This window comes from Bombus vosnesenskii, unplaced genomic scaffold (assembly GCF_011952255.1).
Source record: "Bombus vosnesenskii isolate JDL3184/JDL3185 unplaced genomic scaffold, Bvos_JDL3184-5_v1.1 scf7180000016275, whole genome shotgun sequence".
In the NCBI taxonomy this organism is placed as follows: domain Eukaryota; kingdom Metazoa; phylum Arthropoda; class Insecta; order Hymenoptera; family Apidae; genus Bombus; species Bombus vosnesenskii.
In genome coordinates, this window is record NW_022884344.1 from 558,142 (window position 1) to 584,278 (window position 26,137).

The 26,137-nt window shown below is 33.4% G+C and overlaps 1 protein-coding gene across 5 annotated transcripts in view; it reads left to right on the forward strand.

Moving 5' to 3' along the window:
• The window catches only part of LOC117242677 (tetraspanin-5), a 123,134-nt gene that overhangs the window by 57,339 nt on the left and 39,658 nt on the right, over positions 1–26,137 (forward strand). For 4 of the 5 annotated variants that reach the window (XM_033509563.1, XM_033509566.1, XM_033509565.1 and 1 more), the window contains exon 2: positions 21,779–21,899. In XM_033509563.1, the coding sequence (XP_033365454.1) occupies positions 21,779–21,899 (121 nt within the window). Of the gene's footprint in view, positions 1–10,051; positions 10,211–21,778; positions 21,900–26,137 lie in introns of those variants that run through there. The other variant, XM_033509564.1, reaches the window with a different exon arrangement.

The window sequence follows — 26,137 nt, forward strand, 5'->3', positions numbered from 1 at the left end:
TTAATAAGTTTATTAACATATTATAAATAATTAGCCATGTCACTGCGCCAGGCCAGAGAAACTTACTCAAAATTCTCAATGCGAGAATTGATTGCAAAGTACTTGTAAATAAAAAAAGAAACTTGCATGGGAAGCTCTTTTTTCATCTGTCGTCGCCGTGTTTTCACGCAAAAAACCATCGCCAGTCTTTGTCTTCGATCATCTGAGATCTGAGGTTTTGCAGAACCTGTTCCCATAAGTTTTTTTTTTATATTTATTAAAATTTACAATCAATTCTCGCATTGAGAATTATTTCCCATAAGTTACGTCCAAAAATCGTAAAACTCTTTTTCCATTGTTTATCTTAAAATTTTTAATTTAATTTAAAGAAACTCAAGACCCTCTTAACATTTCAAGAAATATATTCATTAAAAAATCAACATGTACCCATCTGCCCAAGCTCCTCAAATATTATAAATAATAACTAATAAAATAAATAAAAAATAAATTTCACTTGAAACTTATTCTGATAAATTCACTAGATAACGAATTATTTCAGGTGGTAGTTTTTATTGACTGACTATATGTGTATAATAATTACGATATTTATAAAAGACAAAATCACACACAATCGGAATCTGATTTCTGCCCGTAATTTTGCAATCAAACTACAACTTGTAAATTAAAAATAACCGAGTGTCCCGATACTTTTAAACGGAAGTGCTACTTTTAACTTGAACTAATAAAAAGAAGCAAGAATTTATAAAAGTTATTATACATTCGAGGCTTTTTTACTCGTGACTAGTTTTTCTTCAGATTTTCTGTGCAGAAATTTTACTTTAGACTTTTCACAATCAAAGTGCATTCCACTTCTTGAATGAAAGTAGCCGGTAAAGTTCGCGAGGAAAATCCCGAACGCTATTCTGCATTCACCCAATTTCCCTCGACTCCTTCCTGTTTCGCTCCTTTTCCCTTGTACATAAAAGTTTGAGAGTTGAAATGTATGTACAATCTTCTGCTCCGCCTGATACAATCGAAATCGCTAATGCAACATACTAATTTGCAATATAAACAGGATGATTTAAAATCGTAGCTATGCTACTGCAGTAAAACATCTGTTGCACGAGTTAATTGGGGACGAAGGTGTTGGAATAAGCTAATTACGAGCATAATAAGATACGGCATAAACATATAGATAGAAAATAAATAAGAAGATGCAATAGAACAAACAGTGTATATAATAGAGCAGAAAGTGTTTAGTGTCGATATTTCTATGGAATATGTAAGAAATAAAATAAATATTGCTTTGCAGGCATTACGTTGTTAATTAATTTATAGCACAGGGTTGTATATATGGAAGGATATTGAAATAAGAATAACACTAAACGGTGGAACATGGTTTATTGTTAATATTAATAACAATTGATGGTGTTACAAGTTAATACGTAATTACCAATATTAATGTTGTTTCGTTGAAGCTAGTTGTACGAGCAATAAACAGTGAGTAAGTCTAACATATCTAACTTTTAATTATAATATACCGTAATAAAATAATACGGGAGATTACAAATAAAAGTTCTTGTGTAACATCCCTCATACGATAGAACGTTTTAAAGTACAATAACTAACTTCTACGAATTACCGGAATGTGATATATGACAAGGAAATAACATCACAACATGAAAAAAGTATTAAAAGGAGAAAGATTGAGACTGTTACATATTTCAACGAAACTTCACGTTATGATGAGAAAACAAAGATATTTGTATTTTATAAAATTTACAAAATTCCAAGCACTTCGTGTGGCTGGTACAGCTTTTGGAAAAGAAAAATTAAGTTGTCAAAATAATAAGAACAAATTAGCTATTTAAAAGGAAAACGAAGCAAGATAAAAATAAAATACAAGCTATGTATAAGTTGATAAGATTAAAAATTATATTATACGCGAGATTAACTGTAATATTAATTCAACATACATATCAAGAGAACAATTTCTAAATTGTAAAAAACGCAGAAGAATAAAAATAAAATAGAAGCTATGTATAAGTTGATAAGATTAAAAATTATATTATACGCGAGATTAACCGTAATATTAATTCAACATACATATCAAGTGAACAATTTCTAAATTCTTCCTCTCTTTTCATAACTTACTATACTTTTTCCATATATTTTCCGTGGTACAAGTCGAAGATACAAATCTATGGAATCACGTAAGACGTTAAAAGCTACCTGCAAAGAACAAAGAGAAATCTTTTTTTACAAGTTAGTAACAGCAAGGAGACAAAATTTATTACCTCTTCGTCTAGTTTTATATCTTCAGATGAGTTTTATATCATTGTCCGTTAAATATATTGGTACCCATGCTGATATCCACAATATATTATCCTGTAAGAGATTAATAAAAATTTATTCAACCAACAACATTTCATATATTGTGCTATATATTTTATAAAATCGCAAATGAATGTTTTTGTGCATTTGTAGTCGTTAAACCGTATAGAACCGTTTAGTTACTTGACGAACTCTTTGTATTCAGATTCTCTTGGTATTACTAAAAATTCTCAACGCGAGAATTGATTGTAATTTTAATAAATAAATAAAAAAAAAAAAAAAGAAAAAAGATTCTCTTGGTATGAGCGCTGTGTCCAATTGAAAGCGTTCAGATGCGGACGTCTGATCTTTCCGGGACTCTACTACTGTGTATCTGATACAAACGTCTGATCTGTACAGGATTTCTCTACTGTGAATCTGTGCATCTGACATAGCGCCCGCGATTTATTTATTAGATACAATATACAATACAATATATAATCGTTCAAAATACCTGAATACTTACGAGCAGTGGTGTATATGTACAGGTGAAATCATGCAAATAGTAGACATAATATTATAATTAATATCTTGTTGATCCTATGTAATCATGGATAATATCGCGCTGTTCTCTTAACATTACATTAAAAAGATTGAAGATTCTATAGTTTATGATATAATTTTATTCCAAAATTTCCATGAATTAGATGATTTAATCTTTTCAATTTCTTTTAGGAATACATACATAATAATCGTAGTGAAATGTAGAGACAACTAATTTTGCGACACACGTTTTTACTCTCTAAAGTCAGAGACAAAATTAAATACATGTCCTACTGGACAAATTGTAAAATCCAAATAAATAAATAAATAAAAAAAATTAAATAGCGGTATGAAAATTTTCGTAACTGACATGTCCATCTAATTAAAAAAGTTAGAAATAAGGGAAATATCGAATATGTAAATAGCAAAGTTTTAAACGAAAATAAAATATTTAATGGTATAAATTCCAAATTAGAAAAATCAAAGAACATACAATTATAAACATGATATAACAACTTTTTATTTAAAAATGAAAAATTTATAGTAATATTAATAATAAATAATCTTGCAATTGAAGATATGTGTATGTTAAAAATGAATTCCTGTGTGCCGTGAGGTCCCTCCCATCTTGCTTATCAGAATACGTCACTGCCTCCTCCATCTCGTAGCCAGATCCTATAAACAAAGTCTCTATTCTTTTTCTTTGTCAATGCAACGTCGGGTAGCTTGACGTCAGCCTATCTCTCTACCAATCTATCTCTCGCCAAACTGTTTCACTCTAAACAGGTGATCGATACCTCATACCTCGTTTCACGACTTCCAGTCACCGGCTATCGACTTTCCAAATATTTGCTCAAGCATCCTGCCAATCCATAAATTATCATAAAGCTAAATAACGGCGTGGCACGAAATTGCATCGCCGCTAACACGTATACGTGTGTGTGCACGTATCGTTTATTGTAACGAGACTCGTAGCTTAGTACAATCTTTGTTTATTAGTATAATCTATATTTTTCATTTCTTTATTTGTTTTCTTATACGATATAAAAGCCACACTTCAGGAGAACACGAATTTTGAGAAAAGTTTGAGCTTGTGTAACTTTGTGCTATCAGTAAGCTCTTTGTGCTATGTAATCATCAGTAAGTTCTTCGTGTCTCCCAAGAGGGAACAGCCGAGTAATATCAGAGATTAAGTAATAGAAAATTCTAATAACTTCATTTGGCGACTTAACACGTTGACTGCCACGCGTATTTTCAAAGAAATCCCCGTCAGGCCACGCGTGCAGCAGTACCAAGCGTTCTCTGCTAGGTGCTCCCATCGATATTTTAGCAATGCGAATCGTTCAAGCGGTGGTCTCGAGAATGATCTTTCGTTTCGTTTGTTCGCAACATTAAAACCACTAGCTGTTGTTGAATATAACGAAGGAAAGTGTGGTATAGATTATCCCGACCAAATGGTTTCTTATGCCACCACAATTACAAAAGGAATCAAATGGTACAGAAAACTTGGCGTTTAATTCCTTCTGGAAATTTCTGTTGTAAACGCTTTGACGGTTTACAAAATCGCAACAAGAAAAATATAAATATTAGAATATTTAGACAATTATTAGTTGGAAAATTATTAGGGTCGTCTGAAAATACAAAAGACCCTTGTCTTCGACGGAGTCAGCATAATATCGCCATTCGGAAAAACGATGCCGGAAGAAGCATTAGACGCGCGTGCAAACTGTGTTATGCGAATAAAAGACGTCGAATGGACCGAACAAAGGCAGAAAAGAATTTGAAGAAAACAACAACTTATTGTCCAAATTGTCCCGACCAACCTCACCTATGTATAGAATGCTTTAAAGTTTTACATTCCAAATCATTTTTTTAATAAACCATTTTCGTATTTTTATTTTATAACAATTCAACAGTTTTATTATTATGGAATATCTTTTCAAATACCTACGACGATCCCTCGCAAGTAGTCAAATAAGCGACACCCGAATATGGGTTACGCGGCTCGACCAGAAACTTTGCTGGCACCTGAATACGGGTGTCGTAGCAGTCAACGTGTTAATATGGATTAATTAATATTAATAATTGTATAAAATTCTATTAATAATTATTGAATATTTATCAATATCGACAACTTTTATATATATAATATAATAGCACGTATTTCTATGATCTATTACTGTGGTATTAATTTCGCATATAAATTTATAATACAGTCTCTAATGATGAGAAATTATGTATATCGAAATGAAAGCAAATTATGTAGATACTATTTGATTTAATATCAATATAAAAGCATCAAACGCATGCGATATGCATTCTACCCGTATGAAATTTACATGATGGCGTGTGCAATTCTGCGTAGGAATAATCGTCGAGCACGTTAACTACGGTGTACCATGGACAGTGGCTAGTCGGTTGAAACCATGCGTCCTATTGATTTTTCAAGTACCGCTAACCGATCAATATTTATGCTATCCGGTGCGACGCTCTTCGACACGTATCAAACGCAAAGTCATTTCCCTGTCCATAACCAACCGAATTAAAGAATCATTATTGAATGACGAAACACCACGAACGTCGGTTTTATAGCGCAAATGGTCTAACCGCGTTCTCGATAGGAGACATGAAAATCGGTATTTTTCATTTTATACACATGATAATCAAACAACCAAAAAATTCTACCAAATGTCCAAATCGGACAAATTGTAAATGTAAACAACTAAATAAAAAAAAAATTTTATGTCACCTCGATTCTGTATAAGGATAATTTGCTTCAGCATCTCGGCTTCTCACGTTTTAACGTCGTTGTCTCATAACGTTCCACTTCTGTATAAATAAATAAAATGGTAATATAACTTGACAGACACGTTCGTCAAAATTTAAACAGAGACGAGGCTTTAGTTTCACGAAGAGCGCTGGTTATTCTCTATACACTGGCCAAGGGTGTTCTCGGATTCATAAAATGCGAGGACACGCACTGAATCATGCGGGACTCGCACACATTTTCGAGCAAACTACATATTACCTCGTCTGCTAATTTGACGAAGTTGATGCTACTCAAACTTTTGACGGTTAATGTACATGTATTATATAAACGAATTCTCGACCGTATGTGTGTGTGTGCATACGTGTATGATGCACGAGAAATGTTTCCTTCTGTTTTAACTATGAAATATTTTGCTTATTTCTTAATTAATTCTAAATCTAAATATTATAGTATCGTGGACGAAAGGCCTGAGAGGTATCGGGTGAACTATAAACAATGTCACCAGAAAGCCGAAGTGCCAACAGGCCCAACAATGTATCGTCTGTCCTTCAATCGAATAGTTTCGCAGAAAAGGCCTGCGTGACCCTGGCCACGAACGGTTGCGGAACACGTGCGTGATGGGGCTGAGACAAAAGACAAAGGGATGCTAAGGGACAAAGACGAGTTTATGGCCAGTGTTATTGAGAAGTCAGAGAGTGTGAGTTGAGAAGCCAAAGAGTGTGAATCGGGAGATATTGTTGCTAGTGTCATGACCGGCACACCTCAAAACCGATGGTCTGATGACGGACACTCACCAGATGGCAAGGGACTGCACGCGGCAGCAGCAGGTCCAGGGCCCAGACCCAACACCCGGGGGTCCTCTCCACTTCATAAGATAACCACTTGTGTAGAGATGCGACCGACTTGTAAGAGCTTCAGTCTTGGAAGGTCACGGCTGTAGTTCGGAAGTAAACTGTCGTTGGCGTAAACAAAGTGTTAGGAAATAAATTCTCTCTTTTTTATCTTCATCTTCGATTTCTTTTTTTTTTATTTTACGGGCCCTTTTTGGCGATCCTGCCAGGATAGTGAAAAATGTTTGTTCAGAAACCAAAAGACATTCATCATCTACGGAAGATAGAATTATTTGGGACTACAGTCATCCGCAACAACGAAGAAACTATCACAAAGCAAGTGGTGTGACGATAAAAGGTAAACTGGATTCCTTTGTGCGTTACGGTGAAAGGAAACCTAGCTTCAGCAGTAGTAAAACTCGTCTTCGTCCGAAAGTAACAAAATCAACGCAGCAATGCCTAAGACAAACGAACCTCAAACCTCTACCTCAACTGGCCCAATGTTGCGAGCAATATTGGACAGTATCCAAAAACAGAATGAGAATATCGCCCGTTTACGAGAGGATATGTTACGTTTGCCTATGCAAAGTGACGAAGAGAATAGACACAGGGCAGCAGAAATCGAGGGTCTTGGAAAGTCACAGCTGCAGTTCGGAAGTAAACTGTCGTTAGCGTAAACAAAGTGTTAGGAAATAAATTCTCTCCTTTTTATTTTCATCTTCGATTTCTTTTTTTTATTTTACGTGACATTGTCCAGAGAGTGTGGTCCGCGTGAGAGAGAGAGAGAGGGAGAGAGAGTAACGTCAATTCATATCAGAGACCAGGTTACACACCGTGGGCAGGATAGCGCCCAGATGTCTGCACATCCTTGGCGCGTACCCTCAATAGTCTTAAGGACCCACCATGGATCTTGGCGTTTTTATAGTTAAGATCCTTCAGACCAAACAAGTGTCTTTTATTTTAAGTGCCCCTTTACATTTATTGTTTACTACGGGTTGACACGGGAAAGTTGGTTTTTCTCACGTTCGGTATCTTGCGTTAGCAACTTTCTCTCGAGGGCGGCTAAAACCCTTCCTGGCCCACCAAACCGTCTTATTGTCCAATCGCAGACGGTGTATACTGCCCCCACTTCCTTAACCAAAATTGTCATCAACAAATCCGACAGTCCCGTGTCCTTAGACACACTCACCCCTAGCTTTCCTCAGACACAGTATCGTCAGTAAGACTTCACTTATTGTGTATCCTTAGAATAGTCAACATATCTTTACCGGTCTCTACCCTTATAACAGTCGCGTACTTAACGTATCATTGTAACTAAGTTTTACATAACGTGGTTGGAGTGAATTGTGATTTATGTTAATTCAGTGTGTGTTCCAGTTTGATTGCTGAATTTGTAATAAAGTGTAATTAAAACAAAATTAATAGTTGTGTTACGACTCGACTATTTTTATTTTATCAGCCAACCCTGAAGTTTACGTGACAGATTCGTGGTGACGAGAGTTGCAGATTAACTATCTAGTTGTCTTAATTATAATACGTTATTGTGATTAGTTCACGTTAAACAACCATCGTTTCCTGTTTAACCAACATCTGTTTCATCCATTTGTAAAATATTATTTTAAATAAAATAATTGTAGTAAAGATACTGCAATATATATGCGATAGTTACAGTAGTTCGTAGAGTTTAGTGTTTAGATTTAAAATTCTAATGTAATATGTAGTATAAAGACAAGTAGTATACTGCTAGTAGTCTGCTTATTTTTACCTTCGACTGTATATAAGGATATTCTTTGAATTCTCTGCAGTTTACCTATTATCCGCAAAGTAATACGTACATGGATCGATTAATTAATATTTTTTACGCAACATAACAGCTATGCTTCCTTTCGAAGGATTTTTATCTCGCTTAATTGCAGGAGAATAATGCGACATTTGATTAATTTCTCAGATTAATCGATCGGCTGGAACATCGAGGATAATCGGGATATAAATGAGAAACACTTTTCGCTACACGATGATATATTCCTCGTTTCCTTTCGCAGGGCTTCGTATTTTATTTTTCGTATTGGTAGCAAATGAACCGGACAGCCAACTGAAAGAGCACTCCAATCGCTCTCATCGCCTCGGGGCGATGGTTCTGTCTGCAACTTGGTTCAAGTTTAATTGAGCTTGAAAGTTTTCGACTTGTTGTCTGAATTCACCTCCACGCGCCTACCACTTTTATCATTCGCCCCCTGAACGACATTTTTTGACGTCGAGAACGATCTCCGTATTCAATGTACCATACACAAAATTAATTCCGAACAACGAACGCCTATCTTCATTTTTCAGTGCATGTCAAAATGATAAAACGAACTATCGTTTGTCGTACGTGGTAATTTTTTTCATTTAATTTTCTAACTACACTGCCAGTCATAATTAGACTGCGAATATTTATGCATTTTGGGGAAATTAAAAATTCCAAGAATCTACAGACTGTGTATAATATGCAAAAATATATAGAATATTTAAGGTAGAGCACTTGCTATGATATTTAGCAAAGAAATTTCTATTTAAATTTCATTTTTTTAATTATGTCGATAAAAATTAGAAATCTATTTGGATATCTAATATAATTTGATGACACTTGCTATGATATTTAGCAAACGAATTTCTATTTAAATTTCATTTTTTTAATTATGTCGATAAAAATTAGAAATCTATTTGGATATCTGATATGATTTGATGACACTTGCTATGGTATTTAGCAAACAAATTTCTAGTTAAATTTCATTTTTTAATTATGTCGATAAAAATTAGAAATCTATTTATAAATTTAATATGATTTGGTGACACTTGCTATGGTATTTAGCAAACAAATTTCTATTTAAATTTCATTTTTTAATTATGTCGATAAAAATTAGAAATCTATTTATAAATTTAATATGATTTGGTGACACTTGCTATGGTATTTAGCAAGGAAATTTCTATTTAAATTTCATTTTTTTAATTATGTCGATAAAAATTAGAAATCTATTTATAAATCTAATATAACATTTCATTTGTGTTCTACGTGTCTTATAATGCTCTTTTTAGTTCCTTTATTAAATGTTTGTAATTCTTTAATACAGCTTTTTACTATAATTTTTTGAGAGTTTTGTTTAAAATATCGTGAAGATTCGTTTATTATTTATTTATTATTTCTGTTTCATATATATGTTCTAGTAATATATGTGTTTCATTACTCTCGCGTTTGGTTATATTACGTGCTTGTTTCTATCAAATAGTGTTATTTATAATGAACGATCAAAATAAAATGCAGTAATATAACTTGAAAATCGGAGTAGCATAATTAATTTCTAAATCAAGTTACAGCCTCATAAATTATTTCTATTTTAAAATTGTACTTTTCAGTCGTTATTACCATATTGTTAACTGGAAACAGAATATACATATAAAGATTTATTAAGACATATTAAGATTAGTTTCTCAACAATATAACATATTAAGATTTATTAAGACATTTATAGCATAAAATAATAGAAAATTGACGGTACAAATACATTCTTTATAAAAGTATTCTTAAACTTTCTACGTCGCTCCAATAGTGTATTACGTTTATGTTTACATTAGTCAGGTGTAGCTTGATTTCGAGTGGGAGAGACAAGTAACGGTATTTCAATTGCTACAAACTTGATGTGTAAACAGAAGCGTCAGAGAACGGCGTAGAACAGCAGTGGAACGAAGTGCAATTCATTACAGAACCGGCAATGCTGTATATTTCATTACAAAACAGGTAATACTTTGAAAATTTAAAGAGAAAATTGCTTTCGATTCTCATTTTTATTTATATTATGTAATTAAATACGACATATTAATAAAGTTCATTTAAGTGCTACTGGTATGAACGTGGTTCCATTTTTCATTTTTGCAAGTGAACAAACAAATAATGAAAACGCGTAGTAAAAATATATATTAATTGCATTAAAATATATTATAATTGATATATTGAAAACATATATAATGTATGAAAATATACAAGATGGTATAAATAGCAATTAGTGTAATATTATTCTGAAATCTTAACAATTAATGAATTCATCTATTATTATTTTATTTATTATTTATTATTGCTTAGTCCGTGCCTTTCGGCTTTCGACGAACTTTCGGTTTCACATCTCTTATGTCTGTTTCTCTTCTTATGTGTCTACCTCGCCTCTTTTCCACTCTATTCTATTGCACTCCCTTAATTATTCCATCTCTAAAAACTAAAACTATAAACTATAAACTACAAATTAGCAACTAATGACTAAAAACTATTGCGACTTTGGTCTTTAGCCTCCTTGCTGTGCCTCCTCCTTGTCGTTTGCCCTTCTCTTCCCTATTATTGCTTTCAGTTCTCTTAAACTAATTACTGAAAATTCTCAATGCGAAAATTCATTGTAAATATTAATAAATAAAAAAGAAAGTTCTGTTAAACCTTCTCCAGTCTCAATTAGCGTGTTTCCTATGTCCTTTGGTTCTCCCTTTATTTCACATTCTTCTATCACATATCTCGGATCTTCTTCTTTCCTTCTACATATGATAGTCTGCATCGAATTCATCTATTCTTGGTATAATATAATACAACTTTATATAAATATAATATGAACATAATATAGCTTTAATATCGCAAACAGGACATTTCTAAAACGAAGAGAATGTTATCCTTTATCGATGTTACGATATTGGATAGAAAAGATTATACATGTATTGCTATATAAAAAAATGAAAGTTTTTGATCCAACATTTTTTTGTGCCAATTTTTTGTGTCCCAGTTTATTGCCTCTTCACCACTGGCTAACTGTTGCTCAGAATATATTTTTTTTGTCGGATTATCGGACATGTCCAAAAAACTGTAGCGACTATTATATTGCATATATACATATATACCTTGTATAAAGTGGAGCTATTGTTTACCTTGGAACATGAAATACCTACGAATACGGAAAAAGTCTATTTTTGTTTTCGTTTATTACAGAGAATGTCATGGTCAAATTATATGCATACAAAAAGGGTCAATAAGAAATACAGTCTAAAATATTATTAAGTTACTACTAAGTGTTACAAAATTTAATATGTTTGAATCTAATTAATTAATATGTAAATTTTACACTGGATACGATGGAGTGTAAACATTTCTTGTAGCTATATATGTATTATGTACAGAGTGAGTCAATAAGAATCTATCCATCTAAAATAAATCGTTATTGGTCTTATCAAAAAATCGTCTTAAATGAATTTTGTTGCGTTTCAAGGGACTCGTCGGATGCATGCAATTTTATTTTCCGAGATACCAGGCCGATCTTGAGCTTTTTAAATGGCTTGGTTTGGTTATTTAAATTTTTCGTAATATTAGTCGATCTAACTGAAACAGATTAAAGTTAAAATACCCACCTAACTGATAGCCTTTCGGTATAAATAGATTAATAGCTTTTTGTAGAGAATATATGGCTGATTAATATTATAAAAAATAGACAAAACGTAAGGTAGCAGAAAATAAGAAAAGTATCCTTTGAAATGCAACGTAACTCAGTTAAGAAATTTCTCGATGAAAACAATAGGTAACGAGTTAAGATATTTACACGCCATTGCACCTATTGTAGAGTTTACATATTAATTAATTAAATTCAAACATATTAAATATACTTTCATGTTTTTATTTTTTTTTTTATTTAGTTGTTTACATTCACAATTTGACCGATTTGGACATTTGGTAGAATTTTTTGGTATACTTTCATGTGACTAGAAAAATTTGATATCATGGAAATGAAATATAGAACTTGCTATAGGAGCGTTTAGTTAGAAAATAAGAGTACGTACTGTTATGAATATTTTCTACAGTCACCGTATGTAATTTACATATTTACTCGATTTTGCTTAAGGGGGGATAAGGTTAATTCGTACAAAAATAAGGCATGTTTTTGTGAATTATTTGTGACGACACAGTTAAAATCTCTTTATTAAAACCAATAGTACATTAAAGTATGACATTCGAAGAATATTGTATAAAATTTTCACGGAGAAATATTAAAAAATACGGCAATGGCAGTAATTATTCGGACGTGTCTCGGAAAATTGCGGTGCCCCTGATAACTTGGTGGTGGATCATCTGAAATCAAAAAGCAAAATTCATTCGTTAGGTAATAGTTTTCCACGGGTAACGCTGGGAGGGTTTTTCGAAATTTCAATTTTTCACTTTTTTGGAACACCTCGAAGGTATAAATTAGCCGACTTTGCGAAAATTTGCGGCTAATTTTCGTTTCTACTGGCGATATATCTGTTACCTTCAAAGTCATCATATTTTACGTTTTATTAACCAGAAATAAAAGCAATCTAACGTTTTTACATTTTCCTTTACCCATTCATATATCATGTGATCTCACAAATAACTCTGATTTCGATTCTCAAAATGTTATGTATTGAAATAAAGTACGTATATGCAAACTCCATAGAGTTCAAGTGTGATAGGGGCTTTCCCTGTTTCATGGATAGCACGACTTTCTTTGTTTCACGGACAGAACGACTTTCTTCGTTTTACGAACAGTCATTTTGAGAGACACTCGTTTCCCAAACGAACGGACAGAGAGTAACATCAGAGATTTTTTTTTTTTATTATTTATTTATTTACATTTTACAATTTGTCCAGTAGAACATTTGGTACAATATTATAGCTTAGTGATGTAGCAATATAGCATGTGGATGGCTACCCCCAGTGGGATACCATCTTCGAATGACATCAGAGATAGACAAGACCACAGAAGAAAGACTAATTATTTAAAACATTTGAAGATTGACGGAGAAAGATCGGTAGCTCAGGACGTTGAAAATCGATTCTCGATTTTCAGACTTCAGAATCGATCAGCTGAATTACCACGCGATTAACGATCTTACATATGTATTATTATATTGGGGAAACAGAAGTAAATACTGTTTTCGGTGTCAATTGGAGAATAAAAGTTTCAGTGCATCGTAACAGCACCGAAGAGAGTAAACACGTCTAGACGCATGCGGACAGTGTATTGATTACTAACCAAAGTAAGAGTACAAAAACCAAAAACGCTAGGAAACGATCAGCAGAAAACGTGTAAAAATTCACATAATAATAATAATTTATTATGTGCTTTAAGCTCGTAGCCTGTTACAGAGAGCTTGTTGGGTTCTTATTTCTAATTTCTTACGCTATATTGTATTCCATTCTCAATGCGAGAATCGATTGTAATTTTAATAAATATTAAAAAAAAAAAAAGTAAGAGTACAAAAATCAAAAACGTTAGGAAACGATCAGCAGAAAACGTGTAAAAATTCACATAATAATAATAATTTATTATGTGCTTTAAGCTCGTAGCCTGTTACAGAGAGCTTGTTGGGTTCTTATTTCTAATTTCTTACGCTATATTGTATTCCATTCTCAATGCGAGAATCGATTGTAATTTTAATAAATATTAAAAAAAAAAAAAGTAAGAGTACAAAAATCAAAAACGTTAGGAAACGATCAGCAGAAAACGTGTAAAAATTCACATAATAATAATAATTTATTATGTGCTTTAAGCTCGTAGCCTGTTACAGAGAGCTTGTTGGGTTCTTATTTCTAATTTCTTACGCTATATTGTATTCCATTCTCAATGCGAGAATTGATTGTAATTTTAATAAATATTAAAAAAAAATATTATATTCTTACATTGATCTCTTGTTTTCTGTATTTTATCGCTCTTTTATTGTGTTACATTATACCGCTTGATTTTTCCTTGTAAAAATTCACACAGTTAATTTTCCAATCTATAACGGACAATGTTTTACACAAGGAAACTTTGCTGGCGGTTGAAAATACATAAAAGGTAGTACATAAATTGGGAACGTATGTTTTATTGAGATGTTATTTGTTTAAATGTTTTCTTCTGAGATTTTAAAAGGACGCGTAATGAATACAGCATCGACAACAAAGGAACACGCGAAATAAAATATTCGCAGTATATGCAATTCTATGAATCTACAGATTTATACAAATTCGTACAAAAAGAGAAAGGATGGTAACAGAAATTGACGTATGAATAAATTTAACAAACCTAGGAAACACAATAACGAATACGATCTTTTGTCTTTGATGAAAATTATTTTTCATTTTTAACGAAGATGATTTTTTTTATCTTTAATTAATGAATTTGATATTGCATATATTGTCGCATGCAACGTGGTGTGAGCTTTTTGGATGAAACTTGAGTACACTGCATAAAGAGTGTGTAGCAAACGATGTGTAAAAATTACACAAAAACGTATAATCGAAATTTTTATTTTTAATGGTTCTCAGTTTCAACTATTTGCGTTCATTATTCGTTGTTTGATTAATGCAGAACGCATAGTCGAACAAGATGTAATACAAATCTCTTGGAATTTTAAGATATCCTTTCCACCATAGTATCCTACGGTTATAGAGCTTTACAAAATATGCAAAAGAAAATTTCGATTTTTAGAAGCCGACACGGTCGCATACTCGCCTTTAATGCGAAAGTGGTGTAAATCTTAAAAGTTGATCACTTACACTCTATCAAATACTTTATCAAAATGTAGAAAAAAGTCGTAAAGGTCGTAAAGGGTCGACTGAAGGATTCTTACTTGCTCTTATCCGCGAGAAACTAAGGAAAATGTAGTATATTCTTATTACTGTCCTTACAAAATATAGTAACTACGTGACGTTGACAGTCAATTTGCAAAAAGCTATTTTTTCACTTGCTGTTCGAAGATTACGCGTAAAGTAATCGCAGTCAAGAGTCGATTGATAAGCGTTCAAAATTTATTTCCTATACATATCCACGAAGCGAGAGAAATTACGCTCAAGTAGCAATTCTCACGCGATCTTTAACTCGTCTCTGAATTATTCACTCAACTTTCTCGATGATTAAAACGGTCCTAATGAACATGTAAATTACTCCGACGTTCTGATATTTAACGAAATCCGCGCCTCGAGTATCTATATTCGAAGGATATACAACAATACGATGTGCTAACCTCACAATTACACTGTGCATTTCTATGCGCCTGTAGGAAATTTAAAAGTGCAATATTACGCAGAATTTTTTTTTTTATTATTTAATTTATACTTTACAATTTGTCTAGCTGGACATTTGGTAAATTTTTCTAACTTAATATTACACAGAATGCACATAATATGAAACGATATACAGGGTGGTTGGTAACTGGTGGTACAAGCGGAAAGGGGGTGATTCTACGCGAAAAAAGAAGTCGAAAATATAGAATAACAATTTTTCGTTCGAGGCTTTGTTTTCGAGAAAATCGACTTTGAATTTTCGGTCGGTACGCGTGCACTTTATCGCGTCTCGTTATAACGGATCTCACTGTAGATCGTTGTCTCGATGGAAAAATTAAAACAAAAATTTTTATTCTATATTTTCGACTTCTTTTTTCGCGTAGAATCACCCCCTTTCCGCTTCTATCACCAGTTACCAACCATCCTGTATAATAAGATATTCACAGTATAGTGTTTTCTGTAATATTTGATAGGTAAAGCAATTTTCTACCGAGCTTCCATTTTCCCAATTATGACTTCAAACACATAAATTTGCATGGAAATACACACAGATTATTCGGTAATATATGGTTCGTCAATTATTAATTATTAATATTAGACGTGATCGGTTGGCAGCAAACTATCCAAATCATATTCGCTCTAACGTGTTATCTGTATTTTTGTGCTGCGACCGCGATAATGATCAATTATTCAATCGCAATGTCATAATCGTTTCATTCGGTCGTCTCTGCTTGCAAGAAAGACAACTGTTCGGGATTTGAAGTGGCCACCTGGTAATTACCACGACGCTTTATGTGAACCAGATGCGATCCTCGGGCAGGACGACCGTCAAGGGTCTACGCTACCCTAGTGCGGACCCATCATAAACAGTGGCCCTATTGTACAGTCAAGATACTTTAGGACCTGACGAAAAGACCCATAAGGCACGAAACTTCTTTATTTTATGGTACATCTCAGGAAGATCGGACACGTGGGTTTCCGCAAGTGTAAGGTCACCCGCACGCGAGCCTTCATGAAGGCAGCCAGCCCATCCTCAAACATACGTCTTTACCCAATGATCAGTTAGGAACAGACTTGAGACACACCCACCATGAACCTTCCTCTACGACAGCAACATCACCAAGAGACACTCTTGCACCAGTATTCCAAGAGTCAGCATGTAACCGTATTCAGTCAGTGACTATTATATTTAACAGGATAGCCAGTGAACTAAAGACACAGTAGTCCTCACTTAGTTCGGTTAAGTGCTACAACTAGTACAAATAAAGTGCCGTCTAAATCTAACACTCGAGTTATTCTCCACATTGAACGTTAAGTCATTCGAGGTACGCGATATCGACCGATCGGTTTGACCTGACTGGTTGCTCTTTAGTCGATAATACGCAACAACAACTAACCATTTTATACAGAGTGGTTGGTAACTGGTGGTACAAGCGGAAGGTGGGGGGAGGGGGGTGATTCTACGCGATAAAAGAAGCCGAAAATATAGAATAAAAAATATGGAATAAAAATTTATAGAATAAAAAAAAACGTCAATCGAGACAACGATCTACAGTGAGATCCGTTATAACGAGACGCGATAAAGTGCACGCGTACCGACCGAAAATTCAAAGTCGATTTTCTCGAAAACAAAGCCTCGAACGAAAAATTGTTATTCTACATTTTCGACTTCTTTTTTCGCGTAGAATCAGCCCCTTTCCGCTTGTACCACCAGTTACCAACCACCCTGTATAGCGCAGATATTGCGATTGCTATATACGTAAACCGTAAGACGATATTATTAAATTGTACGAAGTTTCAGCACTTTAATAAAATTACTCGATTATCCTTTATTTGTCGTTGTATGAAAAATATCCTCAGGATAAAATTAAGTTCTTTCGAAAGAATCTATTTTCTAGAATCTGATAAAAAAGAATTTTCTAGAATCTAATCTAGAAAAGATTTTCTAGAATCTAATAAAGAATCTAATAAAAAATTATTTTTTCTCTAATCGGTACAGATGTCAGGCGTATTAAGCGTAAATGGCATCACGAAAACAGAAATGTTTTTTATCGAATATTTCTATTACGAGAAATTTGACAATTTGATAGAGGAGAACGAGAGAGAAAAATGTTTTCGTCGATCGTTGTTATTTCTACGTGTACGAACAACGGCATTCCCGTGTCAGGCTGGAATGTGTCACTAGCACATTCACGGAATTATTGCGGAATTATTGCGGATGATCGTTCTCCGATCGAGCCAATCTCGATGACCCGTTGCTACGGACAAATCAACGACAGAAAAATGTGCACACACACGAAGACGTACTATGATAAGTCTATTGAAGTATTTCGTATAATCCTGTTTCTCCCTTAAATCATTGTTCTTGAAAAATTCAATATTGTAACTTATTTCTTATCGAAATATTTGTTTCGATGTTAAATTTCGCCATTGTTTAATTTTCCGCTTTTCATACAACAAATTACGTTTATCAGGCAAATGAAATGTTTGTTTCTACTAATTAAAATAAATGTTGTAGTATGTTATTAAAAACCAATCGATTCAGTGACATTGTTATAAAGAAACATGCAGTTACATGCAGCAACATGTTATAAAGAAAGTGCAGTAATTTTTAGAATGTCACGATGAGGTATATTAATCTTTTAACCTATGATTTACGTTCGAGAATGACCGTAATATTTACGTTTGGCCCGATCATCGTACTACGGGCTATGCCCGTAGTTGTAGGTTAAAGGGTTAAGAAGAGTCACTGTAAGTAAATGCCCCGCTGGGGGTAGCCACCCACATGGTAATCAAACAGCCAAAAAATTCTACCAAATGTCCAAATTGGACAAATTGTGAATGTAAACAATTAAATAAAAAAAAGCTGTAAATAAAAACAAAAAAATATAGCATTTTGAGGATTCTGATAGTGTATTGCTACTATTAGTCGAACATGAATACTTTCAATGTAGGAAACTTTTGATCAGTTTGGCAAATAGAACTTAATATTTTGTTACATGATAAAAGGGGTGCTTTAATGCAAAGCTTCAAATCAATTAAAATTCTAAAACAGTAGGAATAAAGCTACAACTGTATTAAATTATACATACATGATTTTAAATAAGTACTTCTGTCCATGGATTTTTGGATTTCCTTAAAAAACTTTATTTCGCTTTGAGTCAAGTAATTCTTTGGATTAAAAAGAAAACTATCTTCTCTATACTGTGCAAAATGTCTTGCTGTTTGATATTTTGCTAATAGAAAAGAGTACATGCACAAGGCACTTTACTCCACTTTTTGCGACAGAATGTTTATTAGTAAATATTGTATCGTACATAATATTTAATACATTAAACTTATATCGAATATATCATTAATTTGTAATTTGCTTTATTTTATGTCTTTCGGCCTCAAAATGGAGAGTCGCATTTGTTGCTTGTGCAAATGCAATATATCGCTAATATATTATACCCATTTTTCGTATAAATTTGTATATTGAACGTGCACAAACATCTACAGTTTATTTATAACCACATTCCAGCTTGGCCAATACACAAATTAACATCGGCGCAGTTCATCGTGAATACTCAAAGTCGATATATTAAATTTAATAGCACGTTACTCGTTATGCTAATTCGAAGGATATCGCATTTAGCTTGTCAACTTAATCAGTACCTGCAATTTTTCTAACTTCGATATTAAAAGTCTTCGAAGATAAGAAATAGATATTAACATAAATGCTGAAATACAAATACACAATGCCTATTTTTCTCATAAATCTACGAAGTGGAGTTTGATTGAAAGCGGATTTGTTGGTTTCGTCTGCGCCAACGAACGTATTATTCCACTCGCATAATAGATACATGTTTGTTGTCGCAGCAAACTCGATAGTTGCACGATGCCATAAATTAACCTCCAAGGATTAGAAACGATTATCCCGCAAAATACGAACGCGTTATCGCATACGGCTTCAGATGGCCAACTATTTCTATTTAAGCCAATTCTATTAAATGACGTACGACACTGACGCGCATCTGTTAATTACACGTATTTTCCATACAACTATCTCTATTTATGCCAATTCTCTTAAACGACATATGATATTGGTTATTCGGTAAATTCTAAACCTTGTCAAGCTCACGTTTTTGCTAATAATGAGAAACAACAGGAATTCCATTACGAATGGAATAATGACACTATCTGAGGTGTAGTAAGAAGTTGTTGTCCTTGATGATTACAGCTGCTGGCTGAAGATGTAGAGTCGCTATAAACTACTGCTGCTTTCTTCTCATTTACGTGCAATGGAAGAAAAATCGGATTACAGGCGCCGGGATTCGAACCCGGGTCCCGAACGTTCGTAACCTAAGGCGCTAACCACTGCGCTACCGTCGTCCGGTACAAGTACAAGCTGCCACAACGAGTTATCAGTGCAAAGACGTTTATACAAAATCGTCGAACGTCTTCGTCAAGACAAATTGCAATTTTTAAAAGAGGAGATCTAAATAAAGAAAGAATATGTAAGAATGTAAAGCGCCGACACATAATATAGCATGGCTACGTCGTATCGTCGCGTATCGGTACCTTTGCCTAATACATCATGACAAAAATTCACCGTTTATTGTGAATATCAAAATGTATTTAAAATTGTATCTTGGGTTAAATAAACATCATTAAAAAAAAAAAAAGTGTCGAGTGCCGCCACATATCCAATGGCAGAGGATTGTTGTACAGGACGGTGTCTGTTCGCTGAAATTGTATTTTTGAAACGTGTTGGGATAAAGTTTGAGTCTTAAGACTTATCCGTTAATCTCATACTTAACATGGGAGATAAAATGTCATTTAGACGACGACGCAGGAGTAAAGTCACCCTTGTATTCATGTTCCGTTCTCCGAAAGTTTGCCGTCAGTTGTTCCAGGGCTGCAGGTAATTCTTTCAAGCAGCCAAGTCTGGAACAACTTCCATTCTCAAGAAAATTGATAAAACGTCGTCGACGAGCGACGTCGACGCAACAGTAAGGTCAGCCTCGTATTCGTGTAATTTGCAAATTTTTGTTCTGCATTGTTCTACGGATGTAGCTATGTGTTTCGAAGGACGAACCCTTTACCGTGTATTATCGTTGTCAAAATGGAGGAAAATGTCCATGGTTCTATGGCTACGGTTTCTTCAGATTATTTCCTAAATTGAATACGATAATATAATATAATATAATAATACATTTTGGAACAGTATTTTGGAACAACGTTTAGAACAATCTAGAACGACTTTTACGCGTTCGATGCTGAAAAAAAAAAAAATGGGGTCTTGTGAAGAATTCCACTCTTTGGCGATGTTTCTGTAACCTTCCGAGATGATTCATTATTTCTTTGCAACGAGGTAGAACAAGCGTTGAACGACTTGGAACAAGACAAAAAGATAAGAGATTTAAAGAACCAGGAGCTAATCTCATACAGGCTACTCATTTGTATACATTCATACTCATACTACCATGTACTCATACTACTACTGATATACTCATGTATACTCATTTGTTCATGTTGAACTTGTGCATTAACTATTCTCTCATCGATTTCGATGATTTTTAAATATGTCGTAGAAATTGGCATTTTGAATAAATTTAAAATAATTAAATAAGTTAAATAAGAAATTAAATAAGTCCTCTAACGAAAACGTCGGATTCTCTTAATTTTCTGTTAATTAAGAACGTATCTTACGTTCAGTGTAAATAGTGTTAAATATCGACCGATGAAGCAAACCTGGACGAAATTTACATTGGAAATATTATTTTTTAAATAAGTACTTTAAATAATACTACTTGTCAACTTAATGATTAATATATTGTAATTAATATTCTTTTTTTTATTTGATCAAGCGAATGGATTTAAAGCTAAGCGAATATTTGTCAAAGTGATGGATTAGAACATTGTCCATTTTAGAATCGTGGGAATTTAATGAAATGTCTAAATAAGAACAAATTTCACATATAATATGAGTTGTTTGTAACTTTGTTAAGAGATTGCGACAAAAATACGAAATACCAGTTCCCGTGATTGATCGATGCATTTACTTAAATGAAGCAAACCAAGAATAAACCTAACATAATTATCGCTATTTTGTTTATCAACATAATCATAGTTTTTTTGCATTGGATAAAGCTACAAAAAATGGGAATATAAATCAAGAAAAGGGTTTGAGAAAAAGTTTTAATGCCTGTTTCAAATTAAAATGTTTCGTCTATAATGTTATAATTAATCCTCGTTGTGACTAATTTTTAAAGTTCTTTTCTCTTGATATTTCAGTGGCTGGGTTTGGGTATCATGGCGGTAGGTGTATGGGCTTGGACCGAAAAGGACACATTCAACAATTTGTCCAGGCTCACAAATGTTGCGCTCGACCCAGCATTTATCCTCATTCTAGTCGGTAAGTAGCGATTTATATTAACTCTTCAGAACTCCATTTATTTGAATGAAAGTTAATCGCCGATTAAGTGAAATTTTGCCGATTGAATTCACTTTTCTGAACATCAGCTCCTATCGTGTGAACGAAAAATAATAGGTACATAATGAGGGAAGTTGATGAGCCCCATTATTTTTTTTTTTTTTTTTATTTGGTAGATTATTTACAATCAATTCTCGTTGAGAATTCTAAGTAACTTCATTTGGTACAATAACTTGGTTTATAATAATTTATATTATGTTGATTCTAGTTGAATCTAATGCTTCAATCTAAAGAGTATTTTCTTCTTAATCCGCGGAAAACGTACCTCTTGTACCAATAATAAATGTTAAAATAACGCACGTAATAGTTATTTGCTGAAATAATTTCCTAATGCGGTACACATTTTGATTGATTACGTGGATGTCTGCGAATCTCATCCAATACTGAAGCACAGACGGATCTGGTCCGTCGTGTCAAGTAGTTGGGTGACTAATGGGTTATGGTGGTTGTTGACTCTCGTGTTATATCTGCTTCTGAACTTGTGTATTTCTTCTTTGACTGTGGGGATCTTGAAGTCGCGGTGGATTGTTTCGTTGGTGACATACCAACGTGTATCTATTAAGGATCCTAGTGTTTTTGCTTGAAATCCTTGAAGGATTTCTATGTTGTTACTCGCTGTTCCCCATAGTTGGATCCCATAGGTTCAGACAGGTTTTAGTATAGCTTTATATAGCATTATTTTGCTCTGAGTGTTTAAGTTGGGACGACGGCCAATGAGCCAGTAAAATTTGTTAAGTTTAGCCTTGAGTTGCTTCGATTTGGCCATGATGTGTTGTTTTCATGTCAATCTTCTGTCCAGAGTATCTGACCAGATATCTGACTGAGAGCCCCTATTATACGAATTATTCGTTCTCCAAATTCAGTGAAATGAAATTCCACTGTATTCGTTTCGGTCAATTCAACTTTGTCCAATCGTGTGAACAAAGATGTATCAATATTTTGAAGATTAGTTGTAATGAAGAGTAGTTTTTCAAGCTTTTCAGATAATGCAACAGGAAAACGTTTCAAACAAAAGTTGACCTACTTTGAAACAGCTACAAATTGCAGTACTTAAAACCACCAAGAAATGCTTCTTCCTGTAAAAAAGCATAGTCATCTTCACTTTTTTTTTCCAATGGTACGATGTATTTTTGATTTCATACATCAACATACATACATCAATTCAACAACTCAATACTATGATCTTCGAATGATCCTGACTTCAGAAATGAAATCCTTGATTTATAGAATTAATGAAATTTAGTTCAAAAGAGCGTTGGATAGGATGTTTGAAATGACGTTTATGTTGTGAACAAAATATTGCAATAGTAAAAATTACTGGCGGATCCTTTCCCTAGATTTATCCCCGATAAATTTTTTATGGCGGCAGATATTCAGTTGAAAGCACCAGCCCATCGCTAGGAAAGATCCCATCACTGGGCGTACCGGTAAATAAACAAAGAGCTTGTTACTTGTAGTCTTAAATAAAAAATGTTCAAACTCGTGGATGGTCAAAAGGCGAACATTTGATACACGTAACTTGCCATTTCATTCCACATAATTACAAAGAGAAGAAACTATTTGCGCAGAAAAGTAACTTGCTAATTAAAGTTCTCGTTAAAAGAAGTCGGAAAATGAGTTTTGGCCCATCTCGTATTTAGCTTCCATGAACAATTGGCCAAAAGATGCGTACTAATTATTTTTTACCGGGCGAGGGTAATTTCAACGCGCTTTTAGGATATCGCGGACAAGTTACTTGCACTTCCGGTGCGTTTTTCCGTGCTTTTTCTCGAGAAGGTGGACTCCACTTACACGGAACGCATCTTTTCGCGAGGATCTGGAATTTTTCTCGAGGTCAGCTGTAATTAAGCAGTTCTTAATTAACCTTTTCAAGACACTGAATTTAAAAATCTTAACTAAAACGACTCAAAAATAGCTCATTTTCTTTGAGAAAGTATCGTAAACTTTCCAACGAAAATTCTCATCTGTTGCTTTTTCCTGCGGTCGATAAAAATCTTTTAAAGAATTATCTTGTTGCAAAAAAAAAGAGGCATTGGTCAAATTGATAAATTTGTAAAATGTAAAGTGTAAAAACTGTTTTATATTGAAATAGTCTCGCGAAAATTATTTCATATCGTAACTGCATCTGTCTGACTTGAACAAAAGCAAACGACTCATCGTAAAAGTTAAGTAGTTGATCGTGACGTGTAAAAAGTTATGTTTTACATTAGTTCTAACAATATTGAAATAATTATAAGTTTATTTCGTTATTATTAGGCTACAGATTTCTACAAGTAGGGAAACGGAATGGAAATAACAATTTCTTTCATCTATTAAATATTATAATAAATATTTTTCTTTCAATATTTTATATATTATATTTTCGTGTACTATATACATTGTGTGTAATTTTACATTTTCAAATTTTTCAAAATTACGTGAAAGTCCGGTTTAAGTTCAACTTTAATTATTATAGAAGAAATAACAACTTTTTCTGAAATACTCTGAATACATTGCATTATATCATATACCATAAATCGATTAAATCGTTTATTTGATATTTCGAAGTACATTATGCAACGTGAATTCTGTGTTCGTCCTTTCGTACCATCTGGCGTTGTAGGAATTTTATTAGAAACAGTAAAGTCCGTGAAATTTGCACGTCCAAATGCGAATTTTTATAAACAGTGCTCGTGCACATTTGTCCAACCAAAATTTTTGTTTGTCCAGCTGTAAAAAAAAAAAGTTATCGTTAAAAGTTTCCATTTGGTGCTATCCTTTTTTGTGTAGTCTAGTCAATTGAAAATATTGAGTGGACAAACATGAACAAATCGTGGACAATCATATCCTACTGAAAAATCAATGAAACATTTCATGCAGCGCTGATGTCAAACTTTTTACGTTTTTATTTGGTGATAGCTTTTTTTTTTTTTTGAGGAGTGGTAAATTTTAGTTGGACAAATGTAGACAACCAAATCGTGAACACATCTATACCATTCGCTTTTTCTTTTGCGTTTTTTTTCTTTTTTTTGTAAAAATTCACGTTTGAGGTGGCAACTTCATAGACTCGAAACAGTAAATTTCAAAGCTCGCCAAAAAGTAATCTAATGGCAATAAGTGAGGTCATGAAACTCGCATCACAGCTTATACATCCACACGATTGTCGAATTTTTATAGTATTTCAATTTGGCTCTTTTATAAGCTCTTTTGGCCTTTTTATAGTATTTCAATTTGGCTCTTATCTTAGTAAACGAAAAACGTTTGTAATATTTCAAGAAAATATTCAATATGAAATCATTCAAAACAATTTTTCCACATTTAGCACAAACTTGAGATATTTTTTTAACGTTAAAAAATTACAATTGGATCGGAAATAATGGAAAGAATGCAACAGATTTGTTGTGATTGTGAGATGGACAATCATCGTATCGATACTACATTGGTATTCGTTGTTGATATAGATTCGTATAATTTTTAATTGGAAAAATTGTAAGTAATTCGCGCAATTCATAGTAATACACATTTAGCGCCGATTATCAAGAAATTTTCGTTGAAAAGATTATTTCACGAAAGCAACTCCGCAGTTCATTTCTGACAAATCTCACGTCGCCAGTTCAATAAACCTCATTTGTGTCGTCGATTTGAAACCATTGCACGTGCTGCATTACCATGCCTTCGTACCACCGTTAGCACATAAAAGCTCATACACGCGTATGTAAAGCCACAGATACTCGCATGTACGAAAAAAGTAATAAATAATTTGGCAGAACAAAAAGATTTCCTCGGGTGGTGTACAAAAGTATTAATTAATGAGAGCATTAATTAGCAGAACAAGTTGAAGAACTTAGATGTAAGAACCATAAGAACAAACATTTGCATATAGATCTAATGTCAAGTTTAGGAGAATTCTCAACGCGAGAATTGATTGTAATTTTAATAAATAAATAAAAAAAAAAACTTTAGGAGAAGATGTGAAGATATCGTGTTAAAAAAGACGGATGAACAAATTTAAATAAGTCATGACGTGTAGCATTAAGCATCAATTAATTAATCGTAGACATATTAGCCGTGTCAATTCAAATAAACGTATCTCGACAAAAGATGGTTTTGTGAAAAATGGCTTTTAGCATTTAGCAACCAAGCATCGACTTGCCTCCAATTTCTTATAGTATAAGCCTTTC